Source organism: Trachypithecus francoisi, unplaced genomic scaffold (genome assembly GCF_009764315.1).
Source record: "Trachypithecus francoisi isolate TF-2019V2 unplaced genomic scaffold, Tfra_2.0 Lachesis_group0, whole genome shotgun sequence".
NCBI lineage: Eukaryota > Metazoa > Chordata > Mammalia > Primates > Cercopithecidae > Trachypithecus > Trachypithecus francoisi.
Window position 1 is genome coordinate 113,994,286 of NW_022681453.1, and position 13,220 is coordinate 114,007,505.

Sequence of the window (13,220 nt, forward strand, 5' to 3'; positions counted from 1 at the left end):
TTTCAATATGAGGTAAAAAGATATTTCACAAAAAACATATATGGTTTTTGCACCTGCTGGTGTAACTACAGCAATGGTTTCATTAATTTCTTTTTCTTTCTTTATGGTGGTCCTAATGCGGGATTCATTTATATTGAAATGGCAAGCAACCACAACTGCAGACATCAACCTATGGTACATATCAAGCAACTCAACTTTTCTTGCAATGTCATCCATTTTCTCTGCTTCTTGGTAGTACTTACAGCATCCCTAGTGACACTTCTTATGCGTTCCATGGTATTATTCAAAGTTTATGGTACTGTAATAAACAAGATGAAAATATGCAAGAAGTTCTAGAGATCACATTTTCCTGAGACAGGTCATTTAACGTAGAGAGCAACTGCTCATTTGGAGATGATTAGTATCACATGGTATTTTAAACAAATGCAACACTTGAGCTCACCACAACAGCAACAGGGGGTGGCTATGAAATCACTGCAGTAGTGCAGTATGTACTACAGTTAATTTTTTTGTTTGTTTGTTTTTGAGATGAAGTCTTGCTCCGTTGCCCAGGCTGGAGTGCAGTGGTGCTATCTTGGCTCACTGCAACCTCTGGGTCCCGGGTTCAAGCAATTCTCTGCCACAGCCTCCCGAGTAGCTGGGATTACAGGCACCCGCCACCACACTCGGCTAATTTTTTTGTATTTTTAGTAGAGACAAGGTTTCACCATGTTGGCCAGGCTGGTCTTGAACTCCTGAACTCGTGATCCACCCGCCTCGGCCTCCCAAAGTGCTGAGATTACACGCATAAGCCACTGCACCCAGTCTGTACTACAGTTAATTTTATGCAGTTATGATTTAATACTATATCTTTTTGTTTGCATTTCTCTTGACTGCAAATGGTGCCATGTACAGTCTGTATTTGAATATGTAAGTTTTGATAAATTTTAACTTTTTATAATAGATTTTGTATATTTTATGGTACTAACTAATAAAATAGGCTAGTTTGTGTATGTGTATATATATATATATATATATCTTTTATGCGTTCATTCTATGTATAATTTTTTTTAATTTTTTTATATTTCTGGGTGATTTATCTGTATTTTTTTTAATTGTTGCAAATATCCAAAAAAAAGTTCCAATATATTCATTTTTAAAAATCCATGTGGAGCTGGGCACTGTGGCTATGCCTGTAATCCCAGCTACTCAGGAAGCTGAGGCAGGAGAGTCACTTGAGGCCAGGAGTTCAAGGCTGCAGTGAGCCATGATCATGCCACTACACTCCAGCCTGGATAACACAGTGAAAAAAAAAAAAAAAAAATCATATACATATGGCCCCTCGCAGTTCAAGCTAGTGAAGTTGAAGGGTCAACTGTATATATGAAAAAATATATATATTCACTTGTTTAAGAGTTGAATAGCCCTTAAACACTGCTTGTGGAAGTCATAAAACTGGTTGCCTACAGGAAAGGAAACTGAGTAGGGGGATAAGAGAAAATATTTGCCGTATTCCTTTTTGTTGTTTGAATTCTTCAGTATGTAAACATGTTATTTCTTCCAAACTAATCACATTAAATAAATGTGTATCTGTTCGGACATGTATGTGTGCATGTACGTGTATGTTTTAGTATAACCTCTAAAACTAGGAACTTCTTATCAAGTGACCACAACACACAGCCTCAGAACTGACATATAACAAATTACAGCTTTAAGCTAGCTAAAACAACAACAACAACAACAAAACACAACTGTAGTAACAGAACGGATGTCGCTTGGTGCCTAGCAAAGAGGCAGGAAGGGAGAAAATTTTCATTGTGTAAATCCAGTTCTGTTCAAAAAAGAAACTCACGGATTTAGCAATAAGTGTAAGTCCTAAAAAGGTAGACTGTCTTGTACGATGGAAATAAATTTCCCTCAAGGCTGTCCTCTTTTCTCCGATTTTACAATTACCAAGGGAATCACCAATTGAATTGTTTGGGTTCTCAAATACCTTCAATTTCCAAAATATTATGTGCAGAAAAGAGGACAAAAGATATGCTATCAAGAGAAAATTATACCTCATCCCTTGTTTTTTAAATAATGGAAGGCCACATGTTTATTATAAATTTTGGACATGCATATGTATACATGGAGCTGTTTGGACTGCAATAATCTAAATTAAGATAAGGTAACTATAAATTGTAAATAAGGTTAAGGGTGGAAAAGTTTACTATAAAATTTTGAATATGATGGCATAGATAATAACTTTGTACAGATGCTTTACATGTATACATAATGGAATTTTTTCACAAGAAAGATTTTTTTAGTGTTTACCTTTGATATATTTTTATATTGTGCCACAGTAAAGAAACAAAAAGCTGCAATTAAATGATGATAAATCCAGGCGCAGTGGCTCATGCCTGCAATCCCAGCACTTTGGGAAGCCAAGGCGGGTGGATCACGAGGTCAGGAGTTCGAGACCAGCCTGACCAACATGGTGAAACCCTGCCTCTACTAAAAATGCAAAAATTAGCCAGGCGTGGTGGCACACACCTGTAATCCCAGCTACTCAGGAGGTTGAGGCAGGAACCCAGAAGGCAGAGGTTGCAGTGAGCTGAGATAGCGCCACTTCATTCTAGCCTGGGCGAGAGAGTGAGACTCTGTCTCAAAAAAACAAAGATGATAAATATTTGCTTGTCAGTTAATCCTGAAGCAACCAAAGGTAAGGGCACCACCAGTCTATGGCTGTGACCTGGACGAGCCCTCATTTTTAATAAATAATTTGGCAGTTTGTAGATAGTGTAATAATCAAGCCTCAAGAAACAGCATCACGCCAGATAAAGTGAAGAGGGTCTAGTATTGAAATTTGCAAAGCCAGCATGCTTCTGGATTATGAAAACCCCACAGAGAATCTCAGGAGGTCTCTTGGAATAAGCCAGGTGATTACTGTCTGACCTATCTCTTCATGTAACCAAGTATGTGATTAATATATTAGAGGTTAGAAGCGGGATAAAAAAGTAAGATTCTAGGAGGCAATTTGTTTCTCACATTATCTGATATTCATGCCCTTTAGCCTAGAAATTTACTCCTAAGAATTTACCCTAAAGAGATATAGTCGTAAGTATCAATGTATTTATCTACAAAAAAAAATCATAATAGTAAAGTCTACATCAAGGGAAATGGATCAGTATATTATGATACATATATACAATGGGCTACTATGCTGCCTTTTAAAAATGATAAATCAGTTCTACATTTAGCCACAAGGAAATATATTCTAACGTATTATTGGATAAAAAAGTATGTTACAGAGCCTTGTTTATGTAAAATAGTCTATGCACAGAAAGATGTTTAGAATATTGATGTCAGCAAGTTTTGTATTTGAGTTTTACTGCATTGCTTTAATTTCTTACAATAATCATGTAACATTTTGCAGCAGTTACTAAAAAAAAGTTATTTTGATAAGAAAAATTGTAAATACCATTTAGTCTATTAAAATTTGATGACACCTAAATGTCTAGCTTGATTATAAATGTATTCAAGGTTCCCAACAAACTGAAACATTATCTATTTTCAAAAATACATAAACCTACATTAGGATGAGAATCATTGTGATAACACAAATATTTCATCTATTCTAGTTTATATATCTAGAAATACATGTTTTAAAGTTTCCTAAATTCATAATTTTTTTTTGTTTTCTTTTGCTTTCTTGTAAAAAGCTTCATAAGAACTGAGTGCAGAGATGGTTCATTAGATCTGCTTCCAGGATATTGGATTGCTTTAATTCTTTCCAAATTGTACATTCCAGAGGACTCCTTCATCCAGTCCCAACTTGTTCTGCTGCTGGCTGTGAGAAAAAACTTTGCCAGGTGAAATAAAGTATATGATTTCTTTTAAAAGGCTTTGCATGGCTTAACACCACTTTCCTAGACTAGGATACAAGGGTCTCAAACGACAGGAAGATAAATAAAAGTCACAGAAATGTCCCAAGCGGCTTTTATACAGGAATTATATTGGAGTCCACTGAAGTCCAAATACAAGGAAATAATAAAGTGTAGGGAACATGTTTAAATGACAACAGAAGGGAAGGTTTTCATTAAATTCAAACAAAGGGAAAATGTTCAAGAAATACACCAAACCAAATAACCAAAGGACTGAAAAAGCATGACTTCCTGTTATGCTTGACATGAAAAATGGCAATAATTTATCAAGTCTAGTAGTTGAGCATTCATTTTGTGATCAGAACAGTGTTAGGAGCTGTAGGAAAATACAAAAATGGAAGAAAAGGCTCTTCCCCTCACACCAAAAACATAGGAAGAGAGAGAAATAAGTTTAGTTAAGTGTTTAACTGGGAAAACAACTAAAAAATGTGGCCAATGCTCAGGAAGAGGAGAAGTAAGTGTGGGTTGAGATGGCTCTGGAGACTTCAGGGAGCTAAGGACCAAAGCTGAGGCTTGCAACTAAATGTTTACAAGATGAAACTGCAATGGTGAAGAAGAGAAGGAGGAGGATAAACAACTTTTCCACCTCAAGGGGCATTCCTGAGGAGAAGCAGGGGTAGGGACAAACTGCAGTTAAGGGTGTCCTCACCCTTCTAATTCTTCCTAACATTTGTTAGCACATGCCACAGTGTTAACATAAAGATTAAGGAATCTCAAGAAGTTAATAAGAAAAGGAGATGTCATAATGCAGCAACATTCGCCCTATGTGGTATGGGGGACCTGAAAGAACCTTTCAGGGCTGGCAGCATAAGAGACAAGAGGACACTTCCAAGATTTCAGTCCTAACAAGGCAATGCCAGGGAGGCACATGTTATTCCCATTACTATTCCTACACCCCCACAGACACACACATTTTAAGAAGCTGGCAAACTAAAGCTCAGACAGGCTAAGCAGTCTGTTCAGAATTTGAACCCACATATTTCCAACCCAGCAGTTCTGGTTTGTGGTTTTGGGATTCCTTTGCATTCTTAAAAAGTATTGAAGAATCCAAATAGCTTTATGTGAAATACACACACACACACACACACACACGTACACATATATAACACAGATAGATCGATCTGTATTTTTACATATGTTTATCATGTTAGACATTTATAGGGAGACAGTAATGCACAAAAATACAACAGCACACATTCCCTTAGTCATAAGAGCAATGCTGTTATCACACAACACACATCATGCAGCCTCTAGAAAACTCTACTGTACACTTTTGAGAAAATGAAAGTTTAGAAAGAAAGCAATAAACTAATATTATGATGAAAATAGTGTTGACCTCCCAGATTCCCTAAGAGAATCTGAGTCTCCCAGAGGTCCAAGATCGCACTGTGAAAAATGTTGTTTTAATCTCAATTCTATGCTTTACTTTTCCAAGACCAGATGCATTCAACGAATGGCCATCAATATGCTCCTAAGATCCCTTTACTGCTTTAACTCCCACAATGTCTGCGAAGTATTCCCAAACTTGCCACCCCAAAATAAACCCTCTCTCCAAAAATGCACTGTGAGTGCTCAAGCTTCTTTGCAGGTGATCACGTTGTATCTTCGGTCTAGAACTACCTCCTCCTCCTTTTAGAGATTTTGGCTTTCAGGGTTCTGCTGAAATGTGACCAACACTGGCCCCAGGCAGAATTGATCACTCTCCATAAAGAGCACTTCCGTTTTATCTCTACTTCATTTTACTGCGTTCTACTGTTTCCTTGTTAGTAATACGTCTCCCTTCCCTTCTTTCATTCCACAATCCTGTAAGGAGCACCTGTCCAGCAATCATCAACACTATGGGTAGGACCCAGATCTTCCCTTAAAGAGCTGAATCTTCCTGAGCTATTGGGGGACTAAACTAGTTTATTAATCTCTAATTCTTCATCCTTGGCACCCGACACTTGTTCAAAACTGTGTTATTTGCTTTGTCTAATTACTCTAAAATGATAAGTTATCACTGGTTGATGGGAATGTGAGTGATATTTTCTTTGCACTTTTCTGCAATATGTTTTTATAATTATAAATGTAACACATACAGTGTTCATGTTTCTATAGCTTAGCAGCTAATAGGAAATGCTGAGGTATGTGATACACGGCTCTATGTGCTTTACATACATATCAATGCTTATCACTATTTATGTTATTCACAGCAAGTAGAGGTGTGAATACTCAACTCAATCATATAGTGATGCATCCTATATCATGTACCACATGTACATTGTTCTTTGGTTGTCTATAAGTTGCATGTATGTGAGTTACCTTGGCTTTTTCTTTCTGCCTCAAATAAATCCAGATCTTCTTTGTGTCTAATTTCCTGAATTTCTCAGGGAATATTGCTCATCTTATGGCCAGGCAACACAGGATTTTAACATCTACACACAAATTTAGCATTTTAACTTTGCAGATCTCAATTAGGAGAATGATCTCTTGGAAACAAATACATCTTTCAGTGGCCACCAGGGAGTCAAATTAACTGGTTGCCTTTATAAAGTTCAGTAAAACATTTAGCAGGAAATGTTTTCCTGCAGATGGAATTCAAAATGAGTTGTTTTCTAAATTATTTTATTTCCTAGAATAACCAGAAAACAGTGTTTTAAATAGTGATATGACACACTACTCATTACTAACAAAGGGCTTTCCACCCCTTGCACAAAATCTCCACTAGTCATTTCTATGTGAATGCAGAAACTTCTGCAGAAGGGAAAAGAAAGAATGGATTGAGCTACTGTTTAATTGGCTGCAAGCTGGAGACTTGCTTCTGTTTGTCTCCTTCTGTGCTGTTACCATCAGGCCTGAGGGAATTGCTGCAGCAGGCTAACCTCTGATGCTGCTTGCTCCCTTCATGGCACTCACAGGCTGCCCCACATTGAGCTCACTGGCTTCACTGGCTGGGCCGCCCTGTCCTCCAAGAAGGGCTGTGGTCTGTGCAGCAACTCTGCTCCAGGGAAGCCCTAGCTTCTTCATTGAGATGCAGGTAATGGTCCCCTAAGCCAAGGCTGCGAAGCGTCATTAAAGTGGTGGGGAGACAAACAACACTCGTGCTGCATACCAAGTGGCATCACATTTAACTGAATCATTTTATTATGAATACATTCCAGGCTGCCACTGTGAACCACTGGTGTAAAATATGCTGGCAAAATGGATCTCTGCTAATTATGTTTCATGCATATTTCAGAACTTTCCACAGGGATACAGGAAGATGGTATTCATAAAAGGGAATTTTACAAGCAGGTTCACTTGCATTCGGCTCAAGACTAGCAGATAACAAAGATAAGTTCGATTATCTTACAGGTTGTTTTGTTTTAGCCGGAATGCTGTAATTCCTTATAACTCTATCATTGCTCCTGTGGTCACTGGCTGAAAATGAAATCATTCTCCAAGTCCACCTGAATGTATATTATTGCAGAAAAGCACAAGGCTATTAAATCATTTCTTCCCATATTTGCCTTTACTATATTTGTCTTCCATTTTACCTTAAACCGAGTGAAGTAAATGAGCCTCTGGACTTGGAGATATATTAGGAGAGTGAAAGAAAAGAAAGCATCATTACCTGCTTCAGGATAGAATTGTAAAGAACACAAGTGACTGCTTTCTCATGGCTTTTCACCCTCTTGCTGGCATCACTTTTTATTGCCAACAATGCTAGCCGGTTATTAAATGAGATGAAAAGTCGTCCATGGGCTTCATCAAAGTGGAAGAGACATCTGAAGTCCTGACTTTCGGGGAAAGAACAAGCTATCCTCTGGATGGACAGCTGGTGTTGAATATCCCAGAGTCTCAAAACCTGGATGAAAAGTGATAAAATCATTTCAATATGTCAAAGATAATTCTAATTTTGTAGCCAATTTTTTTCCAGCTCACCCTCAATACCAGGCAGACAGTTGTTTGCTCCACAGTGTGATAACTGGTTCTCAATTCTGTCATAGCAACTATTATTTTGTATTTCAGTCACCTGTTTAAATATCTCCTAAATTGTAAGCTCCTCCAGGAAAGGTATTGGGTTCTATTTCAGTCCCTGGTATAAGGCTTGGCATTTAGTATGTGTTTGTGGTGGGCAGAATAATAGTCCCCCAAAGACGTCCATGTCCTAATTCCTAGAACCTGTGAATACGTTATCTTAGGTGCAAAAGAGATTCTGCAGATATGACTAAATTAAGGACTTTAAGATGGTGAGATTGTCCTGGATTATTTGGGTGAGTCCAATCATAAGCGTCTTTAAATGTGAAAGAGGGAGGCAGAAAAATGATTAGAGTGGTGCAATATGAGGACTCTTCCTAGTCTTGCTGAAGAGGGCCATGATCCAAGGAAGCTTGAAAAGACAAAGGAATGGTTTCTCCCCCAGAGCCGCCAGCAAGGGTGAGACTCATGTCACATTCTAACCTACAGAACACAAAACAAGTTTGTGCCGTTTCAAGCTACTAAGTTTGTGCTCATGTGTTATACTAGCAATAGAAAACTAATACAGTTCTCTCTCCCTCTCTCTCTGTCTATATATATATATATGTGTGTGTGTGTGTGTATACATATATATGTATATATGTGTGTGTAGATATATGTATCTATATATGTGCATATAGCTATATATGCATATATATGTATGTATGTGTATATATGTATATATGTATTTTTGGTAAAATAAAACAAGTGGCATTAAATGAGGTCAAGTTCATATAACCATAGATATTAAATTCTTGTTCAAACACCTTCAAGACACACAAATGTCATGCATTTACCAATGGCTAGTAGAAGGCAAACACTGAATCCTTGCTCAAGAAATAGGTTGCTTTAGATTCAACAGACATTACAAAATTGTTTTTCCTTTTCTTCTATTTTCTCATGGCTCCCTTCATTCCAGAGAAGGTGAGTCACACTAAGTGTCCCAGGAAAAAAATAGAAAGATAGCTTTGTGGTGCAAGTGTTGGTGCTATCAGTAGTGGTACAGAATTAACAGAGGCTACTGAGGCAGTAAAAAAACCTCTCCAAAAGGGGATATCAAGCAAGTCATCAAGACCTTGTTTACTTTTAAAAAACATGTAGAATGTGTCTGTTGTACAAAATCTAGAAGCACCACAGGGCTTTTATTTTAACCATATCTCTGTAACCTAGGGCCAGATTTCCTGGTTTCTAATCTCAGTTCTATTCCTTGCTAACAGGGGGTCCTCCAATAATTTTTTTTTTATCTGAGTTTTTAATGTAGTTTCTACCTCACCTAATACTATGAGAATTAAATGAGAGTCTATGTCAAGCACTTAACATGATGACAAGCCTGTAATGTGTTCAGTGAATGTTCCTTATTATTATGTCTATTTTATTTTTTCATTGTGTAAATATTAGAACCTAAAAGCAGAAAATGTTATTTCAAATAAACTAGTCTATCCAACCTGAAAAATATTTCTACATTATCTATAGAAGATAGTTTCTGTTTAGATGAGTCTTTATTACCCCATAAGGCAAGCAACCTTATAGTTTTTAACCTATTTTAAATCATATATCCTTTTGGGGGAAAAAAAATCTATTGAAAATGATAGTTCTATCCCAACTCATCAAATGCATATACCCATATATACATACAATTTTACATATAATTTATTTGGGTACATAGATACACCTCACAAATATACCAACAAGTCCTAGGAATCTATAAGGTAGGAATCCTTACAGTAATTATTAAATATGTTCATCCAAAGACATCTTCTTTTACCTTTTCATTCTACCTTACCCTCTTCTCACACCTGCATAAGCTTCCTCTTACCCTTTTTCTCCAGGTTAAATGATCCCAATTCCTTCAACCATTTCAATATCAGTTTTCAGATCTCACTACCACCTACCATGGTGCTCATGTATTACCATGATGGCCATTTGATTCTCTCAATGTCTTTGTTTCCACTTTCTCTCTAGGGGAGGGTCGTCATCCAGACCTTGTTTACTTTTAAAAACCATAGTAAGATGTGTCCATTGTATGAAGTCAAATAGCACCAGAAGGCTTTTATCTCAACTCATATATTCTACTCCAGTCCTCATCCTTAGAGATGGCCTTCTTTTACTCTTTAATTCTTTCTGGGTTATGATTTTTTCTGTAACACTAAATAATATAATTGTGCACACATGTGTGTGTGTATATGTGTGCGTACTGTATATACTTTATATGTAACTATATCTAGTGACTCAGAAAGAAGAAGAAAAATTACTTATACTCCTTTTCTCCTTTTCTCCTCCCATTTCTCCCAAGTTAGCATTTTAAATTTTTTGGCCTGTTGGGGTCATAATTTTAAATATGTTTATATATTAATTATTGACCCATTAATTTAACACTATCTGTAAGCACCCAAAAATCTTTAAAGATCTGCTTTAAGGAAATCACCCAGAATTGAGCCAATATTTCCACTGTGTTCTTATCATTACAGGTGCTATTATTTCTTTAAGGCAGCCTATTTTTGCGTTAGCTGATTAAGCCTCTCCTTCATGCTTTTCACTTGCCTTGATGTCTTAATTGAGCAAAATTCTATATATTATTCCCATGAACAAATAACCAAGCCAGATGTCTACTCTCCTGTTTCCAAAAATACATTTTTTACTTAAGACTAAAATTTTTCCTATTTTTGATATAGAGTTTCCAAGTGACAATATCATTTTGAATCCTAATTTAATTATATTGACAATTCCTCCCTGATTTCTCCACATATCCCATAGGACATTGATATGGTTAGGATTTGTGCCATTGTGTCACCACTCACATCTCATCTTGAATTATAATCTCCAGGTGTTGAGGGAGAGACCTGGAGGGAGGTAATTGGATCATGGGGGCAATTTTTCCCATGCTGTTCTCGTGATAATGCGTGAGTTTTTACGAGATCTGATGGTTTTGTAAGCATCTGGCATTTCCCCTGCTTGCAATTCTCTCTCCTACAGCCATGTTAAGAAGGCCCTTGATTCCCCTTCACCTTCTGCCATAATTGTATGTTCCTGAGGCCTCCTTAGCCATGTGGAACTGTGAGTCAGTTCCTCACCATTCCTTTATAAATTACCCAGTCCCAGGTAATTCTTTATAGCAGTGTGAAAATGGGCTAATACAGACATAGACAGTGTTCGATAAATATTTTTTGAATTAAAGATTGTGGCTCACTCTGTCTATATCCAGATCATTGATGAAAAGATCAAACAGGATAGGCCCAAGAATACAACACTCCCACACAAAAAGTCTCCCTCACTTCCACACATTTATTTACCCAATTGCAGATCTCACATAATCCACAATGAAAATTTATCTTGCAAAATAATTATGCTTCTAGCATACGGTAATGTCTCCATTTACTCTAACTACCAGCACTTATAACAAGCTTGAACTAGCCTAGTTAATCTCTACTTAGTAAACCACATCACCAATCCCTCTGAACCTAAAAATATAGATTCATAGAGAAAATTGGGTTTTCTTGCCAAAGATTTTTATTAAAGAACTCATTTGGGTTTTTAATCATCATTAAAAAAAAAAAAAAAAAAAAAAAAAGTTAAAACATTCTGGCAGCTCTCCAGGAAATGCTTATCTTAAAAAATATATAAATTCTGTTCTAAATATAAATAGAATTGATAAGCTTTTATTCTGAATGTTAGTTATAAATTTAGACATATTTAGATCATTCTCAAATACTTAAATTACTAATGAGAGTCATGCCTTCATTATTCAAAATCCTGTTTTGTTTAGTACAGACCCCTTCTAAGAAATGGAAACTAACTTCATGTCAGAATAATAATATAGGGTATAGTTGAGTACACATTGACAATAACTCCACAGTATTAATGAACTATAATTTCTCCAGAATCATTTTTTCATTGTGTTAAGTAATTTATATTGGATTTGATATTTCACTGACATTTAGTAACATAAATTATATGATAAATTAAAAACAGGTGATTAATAATCTGTCTAGTCTACAACAGGTTACTTCTTGTTGTCAGGAATTAAAACTAGAAATATTTTTATCAGAATGTGCACATTCATTAATTTTTTAAATTAATGTTTACTGTTCTTCTTCCTCTGGGGAACCCTAAACTCTCTCAATTAATGATCCCACTAAGTCCACCTTCCATCTTTAATTCTCTAATTTTGCTTTCTGCTGAGAATTAAGCAACAGCATTGAAGTACAGCCATGAAAGCATAAAATGGGTGACGGTATATGACCTCTCTTACGTTCTTAATTTTTCCTACCAGTGATTCTTAAACTTGACTTTAGAAACAACTATGATGTTCTAGAAATCTCTTATGCTTTGGCCCTTTCCCAGACCGATTAAATCAGAATCTCTGAGGATGGGGCTCAGATATTAGTATTTTTTTTTTCCAGGCATTTCCTTTGTATTATACCTAACTTCTCTGTTTTGTTTTAAGGTCAATAATAATCTCCTTGAAAAAGAAATCTTTCCCTCAGCTTAATTAGTAATATCGCATAGCTTGGCTTTAAACCAAATAATTGTATTCCCCTTCTTTTTTAATCAGTCTATATCCTTTTAATCATAAAAGCCCTCACATTAATTCAGTTTTATTAATCAAGTCCTTTGAAAAAAATGTCCTTTAAATATCTAGTCATTATTTGAGACTCCTGCGTTCTCACTTTCTTTTATATTCAAGTTGACTGCTGGAATAGAATTAAACCACAGTTCAGAAAGGAGTATGTTTAATTTCAATTTTCATTTCAGATATCCTAGAAAGGTTTTCTTTATTCTTAGTAGAAAAATAGATTCACAAACCTTTAAGCTTAAAAATTACAATGGAATACTTTTTGTAATTTGTATTATCCACAAAGTTTTATTTAAATTGATCTGTATCTATTTACATCACTATATCTGAGAACTTGTGATATCTGTCTAAACTCAGACTTACTAAATGAAGTCCATGAACGGGCATGTTTGGGGGCTCTGTATTTCATGTTCACTTTTATATCAGCAAGAATGAGAACCTAAGTTTATGATTTTATATTAAGGCAAATAAATGTTGCCTTAATTAGTAATATCATATAGCTTTTCAAATGATGATGACATTTTCTTGCATAATATTTATCTTCTTTTAACTGTTAACCTCTTAGCAATGCAATATTACAAGTGAATACTGTATTATTTATATACTATAGATCTAGAAATCAATGGATTGAGACTCCAGACACCCAATCCTAGTTTTCATCCGAGTCAGTTCAGATATGTGATTTCTATCTTTCCATTTGTTCATCTTTCTGCTGAAGGGGCCTCTACCAGCTCTGGAGTTCTATCAAATTTGTCTACAATGTA

General features: G+C 36.0%; 1 protein-coding gene across 1 annotated transcript in view; it reads right to left on the bottom strand.

The window, feature by feature from the left end:
• WDR49 (WD repeat domain 49) overlaps window positions 1-13,220 on the bottom strand; it is a 188,911-nt gene that overhangs the window by 93,039 nt on the left and 82,652 nt on the right. The window contains exon 8 of the mRNA XM_033211625.1: window positions 7,498-7,731. Coding sequence (XP_033067516.1) covers window positions 7,498-7,731 — 234 coding nt within the window. The remainder of the gene's footprint in view (window positions 1-7,497; window positions 7,732-13,220) is intronic.